Here is a 23,554-nt window from a genome sequence, read left to right as displayed (position 1 = left end):
TTTAGCAATTCAGAGATCTAAGTTTTATTGTTTAGCCCACTGCCCCAAGTGGACGTTCATCTTTAGTATAAATCCATTGTCTTCAATGTCAAACATGATAAGTATCCATTCTATAAAACATGATTAGACAGTCCACACAAACAAGATCTGATTTAATTTCTTGCCTGACAAAGTTCTGTTGATGGCAAAACAACTCCTGAAGGAAATTTATGCCCCAGGATTGAGCCACTGATTGTTGTTAATTTTTTTTTTTTAAATAAATGTGACTTTCATTACAGTGCAAAACCAGATTCTTTGTTGGAAAGTAGGAACAATTATAAATCTAATGAAAGAGTCCCTGAGTGCCATTCAGTAAAGAATCAATGATTAATGTTGATCCTTTATATGAAGAAAAAAAAAGGGGGGAGGGATTGTTGTTACAAGCATTTACTGAATTTTGAGGGTTGCTACTTCATTTAAAGTTGAGATTTGATATGGGTTCCTCATGCATTCACTTCAGATTTTTTCAGAAAAATATTGGTCAGAAACAAATACTAAATTTTTTACATTCTATTTAAAATAGAAATACAAGTTATCACAATTTTGAGGAAAGTGACCCAGATTCAGCCATGGTGTAAACACCAATAGTTTCAATGGAGTTGTGCCTGCTTACATCAAGGTTGAAGTTGGCCAACACATAAGGCTTTTTGAAAAAGACAGTACAAAAAAGTGAAAAAAGTTATATTTTTTCAAACATTTTACACAGACTTCTTAATATTGTTTTAAAAAAGTCATACCATAGGAAACTTTGAATACTAAAGCAACATTACTGCAGTTGCCACAAAAGTGCATAAATGGTTAATATAAAAAGCTGTCCATAACTGCACATTGAAAAATGACTCCTTTAAGAAAAAAGGTCACTCTCCACTGTTCTCCCCAAAATTGCTTTAAAAGGGCCAAACGGTCACAGCTTGTTTTTGTTTTACAGATGTTTAAAAATACAAGTTTCTAGTAATTTAAAAAAGTGTATGATGTTTTACAAGAGAATTTAAAAAGATGTATCAATGTTCATAAAATATTTTAAATTGTCCTTTATGTTTAGTTTAGCCTGGATTAGTAATTTTCTAATACACCAGGCTGATGTTGGGGTTTCTTAAAGCAATGGCATTAGATTAAAATGAAACTCAAGCTGCTCACATTCTGATAATTTTCAGAAAGGCAACCAGTAGATTTAGCCCTTAGCCTATCTTTCTATATCCAAACTCATGACCCTTAACATTATCTGCTCTGTCAAACCTTCTTTAGCACATTTGGTGTGCTTTAATAGAAAAAGCTTTGCTTTACAATACTACATTACATTTATAGCTTTGGCTTACTTGGTTATATTGTACTTAATTTTATGAAGTGCTACATACATGTAATACAATATTTTGAACTTATACATACTATAGAATAGTATAAGCTAAACCTGCAAAGGTGTTTCTCTAAAGTTAATCAAAACCAGACAAAGGCAAAGAGATATTTTAGGCAAATGTCAGATTTTAGACAAACATCAGAACTTTAAAATAAAATTAAAATACACAGTACTCGCAACTTGTTTGTTAGTATAACATTTCAGCCAGTTTAGAAAAAGAATCCAGTTCTCTTAACTGGAGCAGCATATAGGCAGAAACCACAACATTTATGTAAAGGGGAAAAACCAACAAAAAGATAAAACAAGTTTTACTCAAGCTAACAAACATGAACTATATTGCTCAATGGGCAAATAATTGCTCTAAAGTCAGGTGAAGACTACACATGTACGTCAGCTAAAGAGTACTGTATGTATTTATGCCAGTGAGGCCATAGGCTTCATCATGGTTAAAATGGAAGAAATTAAAAATTACAATTATGATAAAATAGTTGCATTCCTACACTACATATTTTGGTGATTCAGTTTAAACCTTCAACTTAGCATCAGAGTAATTTCCTTGTAACCCAAACTTGAAACATATGGATGAATTTGGCCAAGTTTCTTATCTGGTTTGGAGGTCTCCCTTGAAGCGAGTGTACTATGACTGTTAGACTGTAGAGAAACACCTTACTTTGCCCTTTATGGCTACTTTGAAGCATCTAACTGCATACTTGAATTATAATTAAACAGGGAGTGGCAATAGTTTGAGACCCCCCTAAACAGTGGATGTATTACTAGGTGGTGAATCGTTAGAAACGGCTTTGGATTTAAGACCACAGCAAGCAAAGAGCTGATTCCCCAAGGTTTTTTGGGCAAATCGGAAGTACATTATGTGGCCCATTGCAACAAAGGACACAGAAATAAGCACCAGTAAGCCGAAAGCTTCAGGGTTGGGGGCCAGGATGACCATGATGAAATGCAGCAGATCAAGAAGGTAATTCATGGAGTTCTGGACACCGTTTATAATGCCTCTTTCAGACTCTATCACATTTTCTTGGAGCAACTGTGTGACAGTCAAATCAAAGGACCAGAGGCCTATGGGAAAAAACAAAAGCCAAAAAGAAAAACCTTAATTTATATCAAAGGTTAGATTTTTTCAAAGGGTCTCATTCTACAGTTATTTCTTTACCAATCCAATCTTCATCATAATAAGCATTGATGTGAAGACAAACATCTGGGTCAAGTTGTGCTCTCATCTGACTTGATGAGATTTCCCACCAATGTAACTAAGGGCAGAATTTGGCTCTTTGCTGCTATGTCTTATAGAGAGAACTGGTGCAACACTGAATCAAGTATGCCTGTCAAACAATGCTTTGTATAACAATCCTTTCCTTAAGGAGAGAATGGAAAAACTCTAGGATTGTGAGAAAAAAAATCTGGATTATCTGACACCCACACTAAAACTGAGTAAGGTAAATATTGAAACATTTAAATTCCTTTAACTAGTTTAAATTCCCCATGTGCAAAAGAGAAAAATGTACAGATACAGCAAGATTAACTTTTTTCCAAAGTAAAATTAAAGAAATTTAGAGCACATCATGTAGACTATAACCAAAGTCTACTTATTGTTTAAAAGAATTTTTCATTCCAGTTGTCATCTCCATTTAAGGTTTGTGCCTGTAATAAATAATAGTTCTGTCCTGTGGAGAGATTAATGTGTTTGGTGAGGGGGCGGAGGGGGGAAGAGAGAAAGTGCATGTTTTCAACTGTAAACACTGCAGGAAAATTTGATTTCAAGGAGAAACTCATTGTAGTAGCTCCTGTGCCTGATTAATCTGTTTAATTATTATTTAAGTTTTCTTTGAGGGTAACACTAAATGCATGCAAGCCAAGTATTTTCTCCTCCCAAAAGAACTAAAGTATAGAGAAGCTGTAAGAGCCGTACTATAAAATGATAGTTATACGTTGTTTCATTCATGCAATTAAATTGTTCTGCTCTTTGATTCTGTTGAGATGTTAATACTAGGCTATCTAGCAAATCCTCAAAGCTTAATTAGATGTTATCAAATATATAGCAATTTTAATTAAACATCTGCAAATACTTAACTCCATCTCATGAGAGAGTATACTACATATGTTTACAAAGGGTACTGAGTAAAGAAAATTACGACTTAAGGCATTGTGCAATATTATACACAAGAAACTAGGTGCTATGGTAACTACATAGGCAAGACTACGGCAATATTGAATACCACAAGTTTTAGACTTGTTATGACTAAGAGTAATGCAGTTAATCTTGGGTTCTTTATTAAAATCTGAGTTTAACAAAAAGGATCTACAACTAATAAAGCTCTAATAGAATTAAAATCTCTAATCAGTGCTTATTTTTAATAGACAGACATTACTTACCAACTCTAGCAGCAATGACTCCTGCAAACAGAAGACTAACAGAGATTAAAGGCACAGAGTCAAAACTCATCTCTAGGTCTCTGTTAACAGAGCTAGACCTGTTTAACCAGTTGTGCATTCCAGTTGTAAGGGATATTTCAGACATATCAGCTGGAAGTGCAGTAGGCAATGGTTGTCCTTCCATTAACCTGGTACGGATGTCAGCAAATGGGGAAACAGTCAAATCCAAAGGACTTCCAGGCATGAACACAGAAATCACACATAAGACCAAGCAGGCAATCTGGGCTATTCCAGAGATGAAGCCTGTGCGAACTAGGCCACATTTGCGACGGAGCCAGGTAAAGGCTACTGTTCCCATGATTCCAGTTATGGCCGAGGCCCCCATCAGAAGGCTTAGCACAGAACCACTCAAACCCTGAGTGTATGCATAACCTGTAGTAATGCAATCAAAGCCCAGAACGGTCATGTAGAGGAATGCGAGACCCAGGCCTGCAAGAAACACAGGTTGGTTGTAGTATGCAACCCATCCATCACGAAATGTGATGAAAGGTTCAGCAATCCGGCCACTACAGCTGATTTCCTTCTCCTGATGGGGCTCAAAGACTGCTACATCTTTCTCACCAATTAACTGGACTCCTTCAGTGGGCTTCAATTCGCTATCTGTAAAACAGAAACATAACTATTAAGTGCTTTCCTGCAAAAGAACTATAGGAGTATAGCTCATTATGTTGTATGTATTTAATGAACGTGCTTCCTTTCTAGGGAGGTGTGTCATTTTAAATATATTCTGGTTAATTATGTTACAAAAACAGCTTTGTTCAAGTTATTATATTTCACATTCTACCCATGCCCTTAAATCCAGAAAGGAATAGGGGAACCAAAAATATAAAGCTAATTTCCATTGATTTAAAAAGCAGCTTGTTGTGTCACATTGGTGAAGAGAGAGTAGCCTACTCTCTCCTCACACTAGGTTTCTTGTGAAATGTGAACACTAAGCAATGGCTTGTGCGAAATAATTTGCTTAATGACGACACAACTAGGTACACATATAGTGCTTTTAGCGTTCAAAGCACTGTACCAACAATTAAAAATGTTCAATGCCCCATGGGGTAGGTAAAGAAATGTTATTCCCCATGTTATTGGTGGGTAAAACCAACATGGAGAAGTTAAGTGACTTGCTGAAGGCTACTTATGGAGTCTGTGTGATAGCTGGGATTTTAATACAGACATTCTTGATTTCCAATCCTAGACACACTCACACCATGCCAGGTTCTCATTTTGTTGCAAATCTAAAGCCAGGAGAGTTGGCAAAGGTTGAAAAAGCCTTTCAGCTAGAGTTGAAGCCATCTGACACTTTGTGGCTGGCTGAACTTTAGTATGTGTTCTGGAGTTTATTTGAACATAAAGCTTTGCACAAATCCCTGCAAACTGGAAGGCCTGTGTGAGGCATATTTACAGCCCTAACAAGTCTAGTTTTAAACCAAGTCAGAATAGTGGGGAATGAGACAGGTTTTCCAAACACTGCCAGTTGCTAAGTTTGTCCTTAGTCTTAAGGAGCTCAAAGAAGCCCCATTCAGAGCTCCAATGAGCTGTACTCACCTTTTAACCTCTTCACTTCACCCCATCAACCTGTGTTGTCACCAACCTCTTGGCACAGGAGAGGTGACAAGGTCTGTTTTTGGAGCACATCACCACTGCTCCAGTATTAACCCCAAGGCACTCTCCTCCACAGAGGCTAAATGTGCTCTCTCAGGAGTCCTATGCACTGCTGATTGGGGAGAAAAGCACTCAGGGAATGTTACTCTCTGGGATCTCCTAAACTGTAGTGTGTGGTTCTAGCAGTAGACTGCTAAGATGGCCTCATCCTTCACCTTTTTTTTTTTTTTTTTTTTTACTTTAACATTAGATTATAAATCATCCTAGAATTTACAAATAATGTATTTCTTCTTACAATGGCCCCACCCATGTGTCCCCCAGGAACTCCTCTGGTTCCTTCTTAAGAACCTTAATCAAACCTTAAAGTCTTCGAAAGGACAAGTCCTCATTTAGTGGTACCTCACATTTAGAGTATCTTTTTCCAGCTACTTCAACAAATTCCATATCCTTGGTGGGTGTTTGGAAGCTCTGTTTCTCCTAGGTGCTTTGAGTGGTATTTCCCTGATAGACATATCTCTCTTTTTCAAAGGGAAAAATATTCTTTAACTCCATATTCCAACATCTTCCACATTTTTGATCATTCTATAATTAAAACTGGCTAGTTTAATAAACCAATTCAAGGAGAGAGAGAGAGAACGAACCAAAATGTCCATTTTTTGGCTGCTGTTTATGGGGTATTCCAGCCATCTGCAACCTCAAATATTGTTACTCAAAACTAAGTTCATTGGTAATGACACCTGACACTAAAACAAGTTGCTCTTAACAGTAAAGAATAAAATCCTGAAAAGTATCATTAAGCAAAAACACTAAAATGGTCTGAATAAAATGGAAAATGAATGGTTTCCAGTTTTGGTACTATTCATGTAGTGTATATAATCAATTTTAAATATATCATTGATACCTTTCTGTACATTCAGTTGTTTCAGCTCCGATTCCTCAATTTTTGAAGTAGCTTTGAGAGCTAGAGCAGGGGTTTTCTGGTAGACTTTCCAGAGCAGCAGATATTCCAAACACATAGACAACAGGTTCCAGCCAGAAATGAAGCCACAGCCAATCACTGCTGAGCCAAAGGTCATTATTTGGCCAACTGCCATTGGGGCCAAGATATTGGTCAGCTGGTCAATTCTTCGTATTGTGGCATTCATATCTATAATATACAATTTGATAAGCAAAATATTAATGAAAACTTACAGCAGAAGTATTCATTTTAATCTTCTATTACACATACATGAGCCAAATCCCAGTCCCTATAAAAACCAATAGCAAAGCTCCTATTGACTTCACTGGGACCAGGATTTAGCCCTTATGTATAATACATCTGTCTCTGATGAAAATTAGTTTAATTGTATTGGGCTAATCAAACTAAACTCCCACTGCAGTCAGAGTTTTGTCAGAGATGTTCATGATTGGGCATACTGGGATTAAAGTAAGTGGGATGAAAAATCATCATATGGTCTTCAGAATAATAATCAAAGATCACCATGTACTCCTGGCCCAATTTTGAAGCAACTCTCCTGAAATTAGTGGGTGCACCAAATACAGAATGGGTCATGCCCTATGAAAATTTTTTTCTGTAATGGATGACAGAAGTTTCTTAAACTATCTGTACAATACTGAAACATGTATTTCTTGGCTCTCTCAGTTCACAATTACAAATGACCATATAAATACCCATTCCGATAGCAACAGACCTTTGATATGAGTAAGTTTCCTTACTGATGCACGCAGTGATCATCAATCATTCTTCAATTTCAGAGAGCAAAGTTCTCTCCCTTCTGTTCCACTCTTGCACATTTAGATGCAGTCCTCTTGGGTTTAGGCATTAATATATAGTTCATGGTTCCATTCTAATAATGGGAAGAAGAGTTCTCCCTCCTCCGTCCCCTGATCCCATAAACTTTTGCCTTACTTTCCCCACCAAGTTGCTGTGCATATAGCAATGACTAATCTTTATTTGCAATGAACTGGTGCCATTAGGAATAACTTTATAATTAAAGGCTCTGGAAGAGGCTTCCATCTTTAACTAAGGAGGCAGTGGAATCCCCGTCAATGGAGGCTTTTAAGAACAGGTTGGACAAACCTGTCGGGGATGGTCTAGATTGAACTTGGTCCTGCCTCAGTGAAGGGGGCTAGACTTGATGACCTCTCGAGGTCCCTTTCAGCCCTACATTTCTGATTGTTCTGTGGCCAACAGAAGTCACTGCATGCTCAGCTCTCTCCACCCCTCTCAACAGGCCCACACATGTAGGTGCTTAAATACAGATCAGAGCCTAATTTTAGAGTCCTATCTTGGAAAATCTTGACCTAAGATTTCTGTAAAAACATGAACCAAGGGTAAACCAATATATTGAGGTTTTCCCAAGTCTGCAGACAGCCTGAAATTGCTTGTTCCTTTCAAGGAATTAACTCTGAAATCTAATGATAAATTAAGTGTCAGTATTAATAGCCAATTCACTGCTGATCAGAGCACACAAGACAGAGGTGTCTTCACACATGAAGACCTGCCCGATCTACTGAGAGAGAGAGGGGGGAGATTGTTTCAGCAAGGAGCTTGGGAAAGTTGTATTCCCCCCCACCCCAAATGAGTTAGAAGGGAAGCCATATGGGAATCAAGATGGAGAGAACCATCTGGGATAAGTGAGGAGAGAACACAATAGCTTTTATTTGCCTGTTCTGCTAAATTACATAACTGTGTGCCTTCTTTGTGAAAAGAGTATGAACAGAAATGTGTTCTTTTGGCCTTTGGTTATTCTGCATATTTCACAATGAAGGTAAATATTTTACCGATGTTCCTTACAATATAATCTTTGTTCTGTTTTAGATACTATTATAACTAATTAAAAATAAAAGAAAACCACAGACACAAAACCCTCCTTGGGAGAAGCCTATAAAATTGGAACAGGTTTTCTGTGTGAGGTATTCATTTGAAACAGAGTTGCAAGGAGGAAGGTGCTGGAACCGACTGCCTCATTTCCGAGGCAATTGTACAGAACACAAATGGTCATATGATGCTGCATTAGTCTGTCAGAATTGAGGAAGAACAAAAAAAGGGCAATACTGTCTCTATTACATCACATCTATTATATGATGGTTCTCCCCAGGGGTGACATGCACCTCTTCTTGTGTGAGGAAACAGAGAAGGGATGTGATTTGTCTGTATACAGACAAGAAAGATTATTGAGAACCATTAACATTAAGGCTCTGCAAGGGAACTTCCAACAACTTTTGTGTGTTTGAAGAAACTTAGAAGAAATTAAGACACTACTGCTCTACAGAAGGTAATTGCTGAGAAACTACTGCAAGGTCAAAATAGGGGACTAAGAGGAAGTTTGTAATTTGAGAAATTAAAATTATATATCAGAAAAGGTTACAAATTGTGCACTTTCTTTGCCTAATAAGAAGGTTACTCTCTCTAATGTTCTCTGGATACGGGATTCCCTTGGTAATAAATGTTGATAAATCTTAATAGTAAACGCATTGACTAACAGGATATGATTGAATATTAAACACTAAACACAGATGATTTGATGAAATTATATATTTGGTTTGCAGAAATAAAACTGATCTCCCTCAGTAGTGTTAGAGTTGGATTAAAACTAGAATTAGATAGTTACCTAGCCATAAAACTATGTTGTAATCAGAGTTTTACAACAGTCATTTCTAATCTCTGTAAATATAGTGAGGAATATGGTAGGGGGAAAGCTGCCCTTTTAAACTGTTGTTCTCTCACAGCTCCTGGAACATAGAAGAATGTGCTGACTTCAGGGTAAAACTGCAGTCTGTTAAAAATCAAGCCCGCATGTTAGACACTTTTAGATAGTAGAAATAATGTATTTCACCTGCCAATTTGCTTCTGTCTTCACCTGCAACCACAACAATCCAGTCTCTCTGAATTGTGATTGTTGTGGCAGTGCTGGCCAAATTTGCAATATTTGCAATTGTGATAACCAGGATATAGCACGTGGTCTGGAGGAAAGGAAAGAAGTGTTAAACATGAGTAAAATGATGGACCAAGTTAATGACTAAAGAGACACCATGACTTTTTCTTGGACAGCCACAATTATATCTCTGTATTTCAAACCATTTCACATAAATGTTATTTTTCAGACAGTAAAATGATATGAACATTTAAAAAAATTTTTTATTAACAAAGAGGTGTGTTCCCTGTGCCCTTTTGCAACAAAGCTAAAAACAGTAAGTAGGATTTAGTGGCCTGATCCTGCATCATTGAAGCCAATGGCAAAACCTCCATTGACGTCCATGAGTGCAGGAAAAGACTCACTGGGCAGATCCTCAGTTGTAAGAGCTGTATTGGAGTCAAACTAACTACTGGTAGTTACTTTCCTTTATTAGTGACATGTAAGGAGTCTTAAATTTGAGCACTTACAAGAAGCCATCCAGAGTATAAGGTCAAAAGTTGGGTTTTAAACAAGAAGACAATCATCAGGATGATACCACACAGGATGACAGATGCATTCTGTACAACCAAGGAAGTCTGAGCCACTGTTTCAGATAAAAAAAACAGTTTATAGAATCTATGGATATTCCCCCATCTTCATCTTTGGAATTATTTTTTTCCTATGAAAGCTATATTCAAGTCCTTCTCCTACCCCCCACCCCATTTTCTCTTTTAAAAATTAAGTTATTTACAAGGTAAACTGTTTAGTGTTCAGAGATCTCATCTTAACTTTGAATCAACCACCATCTTACAGTCTACACACAGAATCAAATTCATTCTTCATGTAGTTCCACTGACCTAATAGTGTAATACAATAAGAGAAAAGTAGGCATTTTCCTCCATTCAGCAGGACTTCAAAACAAACACTGTTTTTAAACAACAAGTGCTATTGTGTAAATATTTTAAAATTAATTGAAAATCTGCTCTGTAAAATTAACTACATAATATGTACTCTTCAGTCACCTCAACAGTCAAGAGTAACAAATTACAAATGCAATTATAATACAGTGTGGAATATTTGTAGACAGACGGAATCAGCAAGGAAGTGTTAAATTATGTTGTTAGATTACTGGATTCCAGAAAACCGATTCTGCAATCCTTATTCAGGCTAAATTCACATGGATTTCACCTTCTCTCTCTAGCTACAATTAGAGTTTTGTATGAGTAAGGAATAGATCAGAGCCTAAAATTGGTGTTCTCTTATCTTTGAGATTATCCACATTGAAGTATTTAGTCCATTGTTATTCTGAAATAATATTTCTAGATGTTAGTAAATTAAGCCTGGTTTTCATATTTAACCAGAGGATCTTTCTAGCATGCCATTATGCGGACAGCTGCTTTAGATGGCTTCCTCTTCTGACTCTGATCTGAGTCACCCCATAATAGGTAATAGCCTCCACTAAGGTTGCTAACCTTTAAGCCTTGAGTTCTTGTCCACCCAATCTCCGATAATGGCTCCCAAAAGGAGAACTGATCCTGCCACAACCAGTCCATAGACAGCAGTCAAGAGTAGGCTGTTTCCATAAAGTTCAACCAGAAAGACAGACACTGCAAAGTGCCACATCCGATCTCCCTTTAATAAGAAAAAAGTTGATATCAGTATTTGCATTTTGCTAGATGGTAGCTGATTTCCATGTTTTAATAGCTCCACAAAGAATACCTATGCTAACATGGCATTAAACAACTTGGTTACCTCCTTCCCACCCATCCCTCCCGCTCCTAATATAAGCCCTTTCTGCCATTCTATGCATGGAGCACCCTCCCATGTCAATGGGAGCTTAGGTCCAGATCAATACTATTACTGGTCCCAATTAATGTTGGTTATCCTCAGTACATCATAATACCAAAGGCTTTCTATGGTAATATTATGAGCCAAAATTCTGTCCTCAGCTGCAACCGACAAGCCTGAGTAAGGACTAAGTTTCATGAAGATTCTTCATCACAGAAGCTTATCATCATCAGTGCTCTTTTAGAAAATGTAACTTTGTCCATGTGAAACTAAAGTTTCAAAGGGTGGAACTAAGCAACTGTCATCTATTCTAGCTGTTCAAGTTTAAAGTAACATTGCCAACTTTAATCAGCACTTCTGTCTGAATACATTTCACCTACAAAAATACCTTCCAAGACAACTGTTAACCGAGAGAGCAGAGAATAAGTTGATTTCCTAGGTAGTCCGTTTTACCATTTCTGTTGTACTGTTTCCCCTGTAGACAGGGAGTCTGGCATTTGTATGGAGCTTCTACTTAGGAAAATGTGATTGGAAAAATCACAAGTTAGTAGGGAAACGGGTGGTAGGTGTTGAATATGAAACCAGATTTTAAAAACTGACTAGATTTCAAGTTAAGCATCCTTAAGTTTCCAACAGAAGAGTGGTATTTAGAAATAATTTATCCTTCCTGTATTGTAGTACCAAAACTTGTCATAGCAATTACAATAGTTTAAGTGTTAAAGATATTCAAGGATATAGTGTAAAGGCAGCCATTCTTAAATTTTATTCAAAACAAGTTTCCATTATTGTGATTTACTAACAATGCTGGGCAATACGCATATATCCACAGCTGGCCATTGAATATTTTATTTTCCCTTTATTCAGGCCACATAATTTAGGTCATTAGCTCATTTTACTTAGAAGTATATTACAACAACTGCATTACAGAAGTTGTAGTGTACTACTGCAGATATAATTTGGTTAAGGAGAGTCCCTAATGGTAATCTATCATAGAATATATATTCTTCGGTTATCAGCCTCTTTTGAAAGGCTCAGTAATCATTTTCTGCACAGTACAGAGGACTTTGAAATGCAGAGTGTTCCAAGTTTGTTTAAAAAAATGTTTTTTTTGTTTTTTTGCAAGACCAGAAATTGAGTAATCTAACAAATTGAACAAGATGGCAATAAAAGAAAAGGCCTCCAAAGTGTCACTCAGTTTGGGATCAAATTAATTGTTGCTGAAAGTCCAGGGGAGTAGCAGCAGTATACCCCAGTGATGAACTTGGCTTTTGGGATTTGTTAGAATACATGAACTGAGGCTCTTCTGGAGATGAGTTGCTCCAAACACTCACAAATTTAAAAGCTATCATTTATGCAAGTGCCTGTGATAGCTGTCAGAAGCAGGGCCACAGATATTTGAGGCTCAAGACAAAATCTGAAACTGAGGGCCCTGTGGAGGTGGGGTAGACTTACTTGCTCTCCAACCCTACATTCACCTTGCAATGGCAGATGTCCTGGGGATCTGGGCCCACTCACTCCTGGCATTGTGATCTTTTGCCCAGAATCACACCACCACTCAAGTTTGGTCTTGCCACCCCCACCGTAATGGAGATGCAGCTGGGTCAACATAAGCAGTGATGTGACTCTATACACCAGATCACAAAACCATTCACTCAAATTCCACAGGCTTGGGACCTCTCAGACAGGCAGACCCCCAACAATGACTTGATTTCTCCACATACAAGGACAAAAAAAAATCCCTCTGTAACATGCTGTGCTTACATTCCTTATGTGTAAAACTATGCATAATTTAATTCTTTCATAAATGGAAGTTAAGTGTCTTTCTGAATCAAGAACTCAGTATGATTCAAGCTATAGTACTTCTTATTCAACTTTCACATGTATGTACGTGGTTACTGAACCCTAAATTCTGGCTACCCTATTATGAAATTAGTGCTTTCTTCTGAACTAAATTTCTATCTGAATGAACAATGATGCAGGCCTGATATACTTCTATTACTGCATCAAAGTTTTAGTTGTTGAAACTGGTTAAATAAAAAAAGGAGCTTTATGGAACCTCCACCCCCATCCACATACATCTTTTTAAATATTGAAAATAATGCACCGTGACAGCTATTACTCTCAAGGTAAAATCTTGGCCTCACTGAAGTCAATGCCAAACTGCAATTGACTTAAATGCACTCAAGATTTCTCCCTCAGTATCTGCAGGCCAAGATCTTGCTACTGGAGACTAAGAACCCAAATACATATTAAGTGTAGCCTTCTCTTGGTTCCCTATGCCTGTTCTACATTGTATGAACATGGACATTACTCTTTAGCTTTTATTAATGCAAAAAATTAAAAAGCAGTTTTATCTTGTTTAGATTGTGATTCTGTAGCAGTAGCTTTGAGCAGCATCAGCAGTTTAGGAGTTCATTAACTGGGTATTTTCATCCATTGTGTTCACCCACAGTCCTTTCATGCTACTCCACATTGCCTCAACTTCTCCAAAGCTAGCTGTTTTCAACGGGGGAAGCACACTGGTTTTTGTTTTGAGGTTGTAGTTTTTACTATCAACATAAAAAAAAAAGTCAGATCATCAATTAATGGCACAGAACAAGAGGGAATTGAAAATTAAGCAGCACAAACAGAAAGTAACAACCCAGTTATGCATTTTTAAATTACACCCAGGACTCAGGAAACTTTGATAATAAATTTAGCTTTAATACAGGGGTACTGGAACAATTTTTATAGTGGGGGTGCTGAGAGACATTGAACCGAACTGTAAACCCTGCATATAAGGGAAGCCATTTCAAGTCAGGGAGTGCTGCAACACCCCCCCCCACACCTCTAGTTGCAGGACCTGTGCCTTACTGAAAAGGCAGAAGCACATAACAGGCTTAATCCTGCTATTCTTGAGATCTTTCTAATCATTCATAACATGGATATTAAACCCTATTTATTTCTGTATGAATGACAATTATCCTAACCATTCCTCTTTTAATGGCAGTTTGATGATTTTAGCACTGTATTACAGTATGACTGTATATAGTTGATAGAATAAGGTTTAAGACCCTGATCCCAGAAGTATTTAGGTGCCTAACTTCTATTGATTTCAAAATACCTCTGTGGAACTGGGCCTAAGGCACCAGCTCAGTAGAGCACTTAGCTTGTCCTTGACTTCTGTGGTACTTGATCACATTCTTAAGTGCTTTGTTGAACTGGGGCTTAACAGTCTTATTCAGACCCTCCTTCAGGTCTCTGAATGATTGCAGAGCAGTGATTCTCAAACTTTTGTACTGGTGACACCTTTCACATAGCAAGCCTCTGAGCGTGACCCCTCTTATAAATATATAAAAAGGTATTTTTAATTTAACACCATTATAAATGCTGGAGGCAAAGCAGGGTTTGGGGTGCAGGCTGACAGCTCACAACTCCCCACATAATAATGTCCCAACCCCCTGAGGGGTCCCAACTCCCTGTTGTAGAGATAAGAAACAAGTATGTTTAATCAGTTTCTTCCTGTAAGCAGGTGCTTAACATGGAAGCTAATTATGTTTTCCCCAACTAGAATAAAGGAGGTTTATCTATACAAGATTATGTATTCAAAATACATATCACTGATATTGCAGAATGAAAACTATACAAAAGCCATCTCAGAGATCTGGGTTGATGTGTTTCCATCTTGAGGGGCAGAGAAAAAAACCAAACAACTTTCTCCTTCTCTCCTCCTCCCGTTCTCTATTACTGAAAGTCTTATTTTAGACTCCAAAGAGGAATTACTGTGGGTTAAACAACTTTTTAGACAAGTACAGGCCTGAATCTTAAAAGTTAGACTAAACTTCTGTTGCTTAAATAGGAGTTTTCCTGATTAAGGACAGCGGATTCAGATCCTCAATTGAGTTTTTGAAATCAATAAAGGTGTATAGTGTTTAATACTTCTATAAAGCTGACTTTTTCACTCGACTGTTTCCAGTAGTCCAGATTATCCTACATTCTGAATCAGTCACCCTTATTCACGTTGAATGATACCTTATCTTAATCTGTAAATTGCCCCTTTGATGGATTTCAGTGGGACCATTCACATAGTAAGGTGCCACTCAATGTTAGTAGAAATAACTAGCAGCACATTGAGCTTGATTCTGCTAAGATGTGCATTTTGTTGACTGAACATACTACTTCTCATAACAGCAGTAGCACCAACGAAGTCTTTGGACTAAAATAATTCATTGCTATATTGTACCCATTTAAACCAAAAGTTGACTGTCTCTCTTCAGGCCTTCTTAGGAGAGACAACTGTGATCCTTTACATTAAAGGAAGTGAGGTATACAACCTTGTACTCCTAGAACAGTGTGCTCAGTGCTGTACAAAGTACATACCAAGCCAGTCTCTGCCTCAGAGATTTTACAAATTAGTACAGACATAGAAAAACAAGTTACTTTAAAAAAGTGCTTTTACTTGTCTTCATAATTAATACTTGTCATTCACTTGCAAGATACTGGATTAAGATGATATTAAACAATGTAGCATTTCTCAGGCTAGATTTTGCCACTTTGTATGATTTTAATGAACTGAGAGATACATGTAATTCAAATCAATTTCTAGATCTACTTCATTCACCTTGAAGCATTGTAAATTGCTAACAAAGGTTGGTTTCGATACAGGTGAAAGTGTTTCAGTAAACAGGCACTGTGTTACAGGTAAGGATGTTACAGTTTCAGAAAAACAGAGGTTTCTTAAGTACTGATGACTAGGACATCCATTGTACAACATTCAGTAATTTACACTGGTGAGCAAGTATAAAAACTCCTTCAAATTATAAAGTCAAGGACAAAGAAGTAAAAATATACTTATTAGTAGGGCTCAGTTTTATTGTTATCCTCCACCCACTTTGAGTAGCATTTACTTCTCTAACAAACCTTACTGGTTTCAATGACATTCCTCAAGGAGTAAGGTATTACTCAGTGTGCGTGAGGGTAGTGAATCAGGCCCTTAGACAATTGCGAGCACTGCACTTTTATTTATTAGAATATTGCAAATATACTGTACCATAGTGCGTGAAGATTACACAGACTTAGGCCTGGTCTACACTACGCGTTTAAACCGAATTTAGCAGCGTTAAACCAATTTAACCCTGCATCCGTCCACACGAGGCCCTTTATATCGCTATAAAGAGCTCTTAAAACCGGTTTCTGTACTCCTCCCCAACGAGAGAAGTAGCGCTGAAATCGATATTGACATGTCTGATTAGGGTTAGCGTGGCCGCAAATCGATGGTATTGGCCTCCGGGCGGTATCCCACAGTGCACCATTGTGACCGCTCTGGAAAGCGATCTGAACTCAGATGCACTGGCCAGGTAGATAGAAAAAGCCCCATAAACTTTTGAATTTCATTTCCTGTTTGTCCAGCGTGGAGCTCTGATCGGCACGGGTGGCGATGCAGTCCCAAATCCAAAAAGAGCTCCAGCATGTACTGTACTGGAGTACTGGATCTGATCGCTGTATGGGGACACAAATCTGTTCTATCACAGCTCCATTACAGAAGACGAAATGACAAAGCATTTGAAAAAATCTCCAGGCTATGACAGACAGAGTCCACAGCACAGTACTGTGTGAGAAGCATAACACAAAGCCAAAGAATCAAATGGCACTCATGGAGGGAGGGAGGGGGGACTGAGGACTTCAGCTATTCCACAGTCCCCAAAAAGCATTTACATTCTTGGCTGAGCTCCCAATGCCTGAAGGGTCAAAAACATTGTCCGGGATGGTTCAGGGTATCTCTCGTCAATTTACCCCCCCTCCCCTCTGTGAAAGAAAAGGGAAAAAATTGTTTCTTGCCATTTTTCAGTGTCACCGTATGTCTACTGCATGCTGCTGGTAAACACGGTGCTGCGGCGCTGAACAGCAGCATCCCCTCCCCTTCCTTTCCTGATGGCAGATGGTACAATATGACTGGTATCCATCATCATCATCCCGTGAGTGCTCCTGACTGGCCTCAGTGAGGTTGGCTGGGGGCGCCTGGGTAAAAATGGGAATGACTCCCTGTCATTCCTGGCAGATGGTACAAAATGCTGGGTAACCGCCCTCATCATAGCAGCTGGAGGCTGAGCTCCATCAGCTCCCCTCCCCCCCTTTCATGTCTAAAGAAAAGATTCTGTACTCCCTGGACTATCATAGCAGCGGGTGGCTGCCTCCCCCTCACTTTATCTCACTAAAAAGTCAGTGTTTTGTATTCCTGCATTCTTTATTACTTCATCACACAAATGGGGGGACACTGCCACCATAGCCCAGGAGGGGTGTGGGAGGAGGGAAGCAATGGGTGGGGTTGTTGCAGAGGCACCCCCTAGAATGGCATGCAGCTCATCATTTCTGTGGGATGTCTGGGGCTCTGACCTGGAGCAGCTGTGCTCTCTTGTAGACTTGCCCCATATTCTAGGCAGGACTAACTATTTTTAGACAAAACATAAAGGGAATGACCCGGGGAGTCATTCCCACTTTTGTCCATGCGCTCCCAGCCGACCTCAGCGAGGCCAGCCAGGAGCACCCATGACAACAGCAGACGGTACAAAATGATTGATAACCATCATCTCATCACCAATTTACAATGGCAGATGGTGCAAAAGGGATGGCAGCCATCTCTGCTACCTTGCAAAGGCAAATGAATGCTGCTATGTAGCACTGCAGTACCGCCTCTGTCAGCAGCAGCCAGTACACATACGGTGACAGTGACAAAAGGCAAAAAAGGCTCCATGGTTGCCATGCTATGGCATCTGCCAGGGCAATCCAGGGAAAAAGGGTGTGAAATGATTGTTTGCTGTTGCTTTCACAGAGGAAGGATTGAGTGACAACATTTACCCAGAATCACCCATGACACTGTTTTTGCACCATCATGCATTGGGATCTCAACCCAGAACTCCAATGGCCAGGGGAGACTGCAGGAACTATGGGATAGCTACACGATAGCTACCCACAGTGCAACGCTCCAGAAATTAAACTAGCCTCGGTAGATGGACGCACACCACTGAATTAATGTGCTTAGTGTGGTCGCGTGCACTCGACTTTATACAATCTGTTTTAAAAAACCGGGTTGTGTAAAATCAGAATAATCTCATAGTGTAGACATACCCTTAGTGAGATCTCACCACAGCACTTTGCAATTAAGTCTTTGCCAAAGACCACCTTCTGTATATAAATTATAGCATGCAGTGCAGAGCAGTCAAAAGCAGATTAAGGAGGTTCCACTGCATGATGTAACACACACACTCTCCTTTAAAAAATTGTTTTTAACTTACCCAGGTGGACAGTGCATGTCCAAGATAAAGAAGAAACTTTGCAGATGTAAAATAATTGACACAGGATCCTAAAAATGAAATGAGAGATAAATGCTAAAAATGATTCAGATGCATTTTGCCTATTTGGCATCTTCCTTGGTTGCTACTAAATTGTATTAATTTTTAAGTCAGCAATCTCTACACTGCAAAAATCTTTTATTGCAAAAATAAGGTAAGATGTTTGCTATACATGTTTTAATTCCACACACTGGAATAGCCACAGCATAGCAGTTGTGCAAAAGAAAGAACATTATACTAAAATTAAGAAACACTGAATGTATCTTAACATGTCTTACTAGCTAAATATGCACAAAGTTTTGCAGCATATTTACATTGTGCCACCTGATTGTGCCCCATCCAACTGATCCCACATGCAGTACCAGTGTTTCTCAATGACCAGTCTGCAGACCAGCACCAATCCCTGAGATCTCTCTGACAGAGTTTAGAAAGGCAGCAAGCTGTTCCCTGGTATCAAAAAAGGTTGAAAAACCCTGCACTACACCACCAATGCGTGCGCCCTTTCCACACAGCACTCTAAACACACACACACACCACACGGATATGTTAGGCTCTGGTTCAACCACAAGTCACTAGACTTGATTTAAGAATTACAGAATGTAATTCTGTGGCCTCTGTTACAGAATCACAGAAAAAGTAGGGCAGGAGCCTGAGCCAGCTCAAGTCCCTGGTGGGTAGGGGGGCCAAAGCCCCAGCCCAAGGGCTTCAGCCTCAGGCAGGGGGTCTGAAGCCTTTGGGCTCTGGTCACAAGCCCCAACAAGTCTAAGACAGCCCTGGCAACCCCATTAAAATGGGACCCCAACGCGAGTCAGGACCCCAACCCACAGTGTGAGAACCACCGCACTACGTGATCAATAGGAACCTTTCCGGCCTTAAAATCTCTGTATTACCTATTGCACAGCCCACTGCAGCTGAACCACACGATGTCATACCCCCGTAACCCACACATGTAATGTCACACATCTGAGCGGCATGGGGTGAAGTGCTTGTAAGTGCCACACCCGTGCACACTCGCACTCCTTCCCAGGCAGCGTACCCCGCAAACACGCTGCGTCCCTTCTCTACCAGCCAGCTGCGGGTCAGCAGCCCCCCCGGGCGCTCCGCACGATACTGACCACAGCATCCTGCGCCGCTTGTCTGCTCTGCAGCCCGAGTCATGTCCGCTTGCGCCCCGATTCCTGCTCGCGCTGCCAGTCCTGTGCCCCAGCCGCTGCCGAGGAGGGGACGCGCGGGGAGCAGGAGGCGACACGGCTTCTCTGAATGTTTGAATTTCCCAACTTAGCTATCACTGTAGCTGAAGTTGGGAAGCGATAGCCTTATGCGCGGCGGCTGTCGGGGCTGCGCTCCACCGGGAACAGTCCCACCCCACCGCCCAGCTCCTGCGGCCGCTGCTACCAGCGCCTCGCAGCTCGCCCCCCTTTATAGGCAGGCTGGGCCGAAGGCGGGGGAATGAGGTCCCAAGAGCAGCCTATCAGCGTCCACCTGATCTGCATGTCTCCACCCGGCAAGTGTAGCGCGGCGAACGGCTCCCTCCGGGAATGTGCTGCTTATGGCGTAGGGAACAAACGCACAATAACTGCGCATGCTCAGTAAGAGCGGCTGAAGCCCTGCCCTTATTAGCGTAAGATTCTGCTGCCTGCTTTTTACAGTGGCTAAAAAGGGGCAAATGGGGGGAGGGGGATGGCCAGGGACTGAGCAAGGGGCGAAAAAAGACCCGCCGACCTTCGCCCTGCCTGTGGCCGGGGGCGCGGAGCGATGCGGAGGAGGTTAGCCGCTTGTGGAGGGGAGTTGAGCTGTGGGTGGTGCGGAGGCTGGATGAGGAGGGGCTGGGGAGGCAGCAGAGCGGGTGTCGCGCCCCACAGGCTCCAGCCAGGATCTGTGTCCCCACCCGAGGGCCAAACCTTCCCGTCTTAGGCCACGTCTACACTACAGCATAAAATCGAAATTATTAAAACCGGTTTTATAAAACTGGTTTTATAAAATCGATTTTACGCGTCCACACTAGGGCACATTAATTCGGTGGTGTGCGTCCATGGTCCTAGGCTACCATCGATTTCCGGAGCGGTGCACTCTGTGTAGCTCAGTAAAAGAATGGTACCAATAACTTTGATTTCCGTCCACACTAACTCTAAATCGATATAGTAATATCGATTTTAGGGTTACTCCTCTCGTTGAGGAGGAGTACATAAATCGATTTTAAGAGCCCTTAAAATCGATTTAAAGTGCCTTGTAGTGTGGACAGGTACAGCGTTAAATCGATTTAACGCTGTTTAAATCGATCTAACGCTGTAGTGTGGACCAGGCCTTAAAGTGTTGTAACCCTGCTTCGCAGTGTAACGCTGATGCACACACCTCGAGCGCTACGCGTGTTAATGAAGCAGGTGACGTCTCGGAACGGGTCAGGCTCAAGGCTTTGTCCCGTCCCTCGCCTAGACTGCTGCAGGCTGCAAGCAGGCAGCACTTTTAACAACCTGTCTTGTGTATTGATTGCTGGTTTCCCCCGCTTGAAAACCTACTGGCGTTTGAGGTTAGGAAGCCTTCGCTGTAACTCACATTTATTAAGATGGGACACTAATATTAAGTAATAAGGTAAAGGAAGAGAAAAAGAAAATGTTCTGCTACTATGCTGATATAGATATATATGTCAGATCTCATGAGTCCAGTATTGCCAACCCCAACACAATCATGAGATTGGTTTCGAAAAATCATCAATTAAAAAAACTGTTGGGTTCTTATTTTCCTTTGGGGTTTTAAGCCTTTAGGGTTCTCAAGCTTTTCTGAACCACGAGATCTAAAAATTTACTTTAAAAATCAAGCTGGGATCACGTAATCACATGACTCAAGAAATTGGGACTTAAGAGAAAACACCAAATGTAAGACCCATGCTAAAATCACAAGGGTTGGCAGTACCATGAGTCCGAGCTTTCAAAGTGCATATATAGTCAAAGCTCCTCTGGAGTATGAAGCAGGGGACCAACAAAGAATTGGTTGCTTAACAAAGTTGCTGTAATTGTCTAATAAATATGGAGCAGAACTGTACTCAGTACATTCACAGATAGTTGAGGGCAATGGTTTTCAAACTTTTTTTCTGGAGACCCAGTTGAAGAAAAGTGTTGATGCCTGTGACCCAATGGAGCTGGGGATGAGGGCTTTGGGGTGTGGGAGGGACTCAGAGCTGGGGAAGAGGGTGGGGGTGAAGGCTGTGGGTGGGGCTGGAAATGAGGGGTTCAGGGTAGAGGGGGCTCTGGGCTGGGGCAGGGGATTGGGGTGCAGGAGGGGGTCAGAGTTCTGGGCTGGGGGTGCAGGCTTGAGTGTGTGACCAGGGATGAGAGGTTTGGAGTGCAGGAGGGACTCTGGGTTTGGGGGGGCTGAGGGCTGTGGCAGGAGGTTGGGGTGCAGGAGGGGGTCTGGGCTGGGGGTGCAGGCTCTGGGGTAGGGCCGGGAATGAGGGGTTTGGGGTGCAGGAAGAGGTTCTGGGTTTGCGGGGGCTCAGGGCTGTGGCAGGGGATTGGGGTGTGGGGTTGGGCATGCGGATTTACCTCTGGTGGCTCCCGGTCAGTGGCGCAGCTGCGGTGCAGAGGGAGGCAGGCTCCCCGGTTGTCCTGGCACCATGGCCTGTGCTGCACCTGAAGTGGCCAGCCGCAGGTCAAGTTCCTAGGTGGAGGTGCACAAGCAGCTCTGTGTGGCTCTCACTCGCAGGCACCGCCCTCCCCAGTTCCCATCGGCCAATGGGAGTTCGGAGCCAGTGCTCGGGGCGGGAGATGTGTGCAGAGCCCTGTGGTCCCCATGCCTAGAAGCCGGACCCACTGCTGGCCGCTTCTGGGGAGCAGGGTGATATCAGAGCAGGTAGGCACTAGCCTGCCTTAGCTGGGCAGCATCACTAACGGGACTTTTAACGTCCCGGTCAGCAGTGCTGACCAGAGCAACCCAGTACCTTATCTGCCATGACCCAATCCCAACTTTGAAAACACTGGTTTAGGGGGATATTTTAAGACCAGAGATAGCCCAGTAAAGATGGTCTCTACTACAGGTTTCGCTGTACTTCTTTCCGTACTATGTGGGCAACGTGCAGCATTCACCATGAGTAGAAATTACAGAAACAAATAATTTTGTAGATTTTTTAAATGGTAGATATTTAAATAAACATTTACAATATGCAGTTTTTCTGGCTAGGATGTCATGCAAATGTTTTAAGGTATATCAAATCTTGTGCTTTACAGTTCATAGTGATTGCTCCTGATGGCGCCATGTGGGAGATTTATCTTCCCGTTATAGAGCAGCAGTTTTCAAACTGTGGGTTGGGACTCCAAAATGGGTCACGACCTCATTTTAATGGGGTAACCAGAGCTGGCGTTAGACTTGCTGGGACCCAGGGCCAAAGTCCAAGCACCACAGGACTGTGGGCTCAAGCTTTGTCTTCAGCCCTGGGTAGCGGGGCTCAGGCTTTGGCTTCAGCCCGGGGCGGCGGGGTTCAAGCTACAGGCCCCTCCTGGGGCTGACGCCCTTGGGCTTCGACCTCCCCCTGCCCAGGGCAGCAGGACTGGTGGAGGGACTTGGGCTTTGGCCTCCCGCCTGAGCCGCGGTGCTCGGGCAGGTTTGAGCTTGGGTGGGTTCAGGCTTTGGTCCCCCCTCCTGTGGACATGTAGTAATTTTTGTCATCAGAATGGGGTCGTGGTGCAATGAAGTTTGAGTTCCCCTGTGCACTGCAAAATTGGCCTGATGAATTTATGGGAGAGGGTTTTCTTCCCCAGAAATATTAGGTACACCTCTACCCCGATATAAAGCTGTCCTCGGGAACCAAAAAATCTTACCACGTTATAGGTGAAACCATGTTATATCGAACTTGCTTTGATCCACCAGAGTGCACAGCCTCCCCCTTCCCCCGCAAGCATTGCTTTACCGTGTTATATGCAAATTTGTGTTATATCGGGTTGCGTTTTATCGGGATAGAGGTGTATATAGGTCATTGCTGGAGGCAAGATACCAAACTCTATGGACCAGTAATCCATTCTGGTGTGGTCACTCCTGTGATCCTGTTCAAAGTATTTCTCTATTAAAGAGGTGGCTACATTTTTTATCAATGAATCACAGTTTATTCTTTG

At 41.3% G+C, this 23,554-nt stretch overlaps 1 protein-coding gene across 1 annotated transcript; it reads right to left on the bottom strand.

The window, feature by feature from the left end:
• SLC40A1 (solute carrier family 40 member 1) lies at positions 1–19,854 on the bottom strand. Its single transcript, XM_050916365.1, has 8 exons — positions 19,568–19,854; positions 18,396–18,463; positions 10,809–10,968; positions 9,825–9,940; positions 9,277–9,403; positions 6,339–6,584; positions 3,782–4,441; positions 1–2,467 (listed from the first exon to the last, which is right to left on the bottom strand). Exons 1-8 carry the CDS (start codon positions 19,608–19,610, stop codon positions 2,148–2,150), a joined length of 1,740 nt encoding a protein of 579 aa, XP_050772322.1. The 5' UTR covers positions 19,611–19,854; the 3' UTR covers positions 1–2,147.
• Positions 19,855–23,554: the final 3,700 nt, after the last annotated feature.

Source organism: Gopherus flavomarginatus, chromosome 10 (genome assembly GCF_025201925.1).
Source record: "Gopherus flavomarginatus isolate rGopFla2 chromosome 10, rGopFla2.mat.asm, whole genome shotgun sequence".
NCBI classification, from domain to species: domain Eukaryota; kingdom Metazoa; phylum Chordata; order Testudines; family Testudinidae; genus Gopherus; species Gopherus flavomarginatus.
The sequence above is the reverse complement of the archived record's forward strand: the minus strand, read 5'-3'. Positions and strand labels throughout refer to the sequence as shown.

Bases quoted from the DNA above. Each gene is read 5' to 3' on its own strand.
- SLC40A1 (XM_050916365.1), bottom strand. From the start codon at position 19,610: ATGACTCGGGCTGCAGAGCAGACAAGCGGCGCAGGATGCTGTG. The intron at 9,404-9,824 runs GTAAGTGCTCAA...CCTTTCCTCCAG, and splicing joins TATACTCTGGATGGCTTCTT to ACCACGTGCTATATCCTGGT. The intron at 6,585-9,276 runs GTGAAATACATT...TGTATATTATAG, and splicing joins AGACAGAAGCAAATTGGCAG to ATATGAATGCCACAATACGA.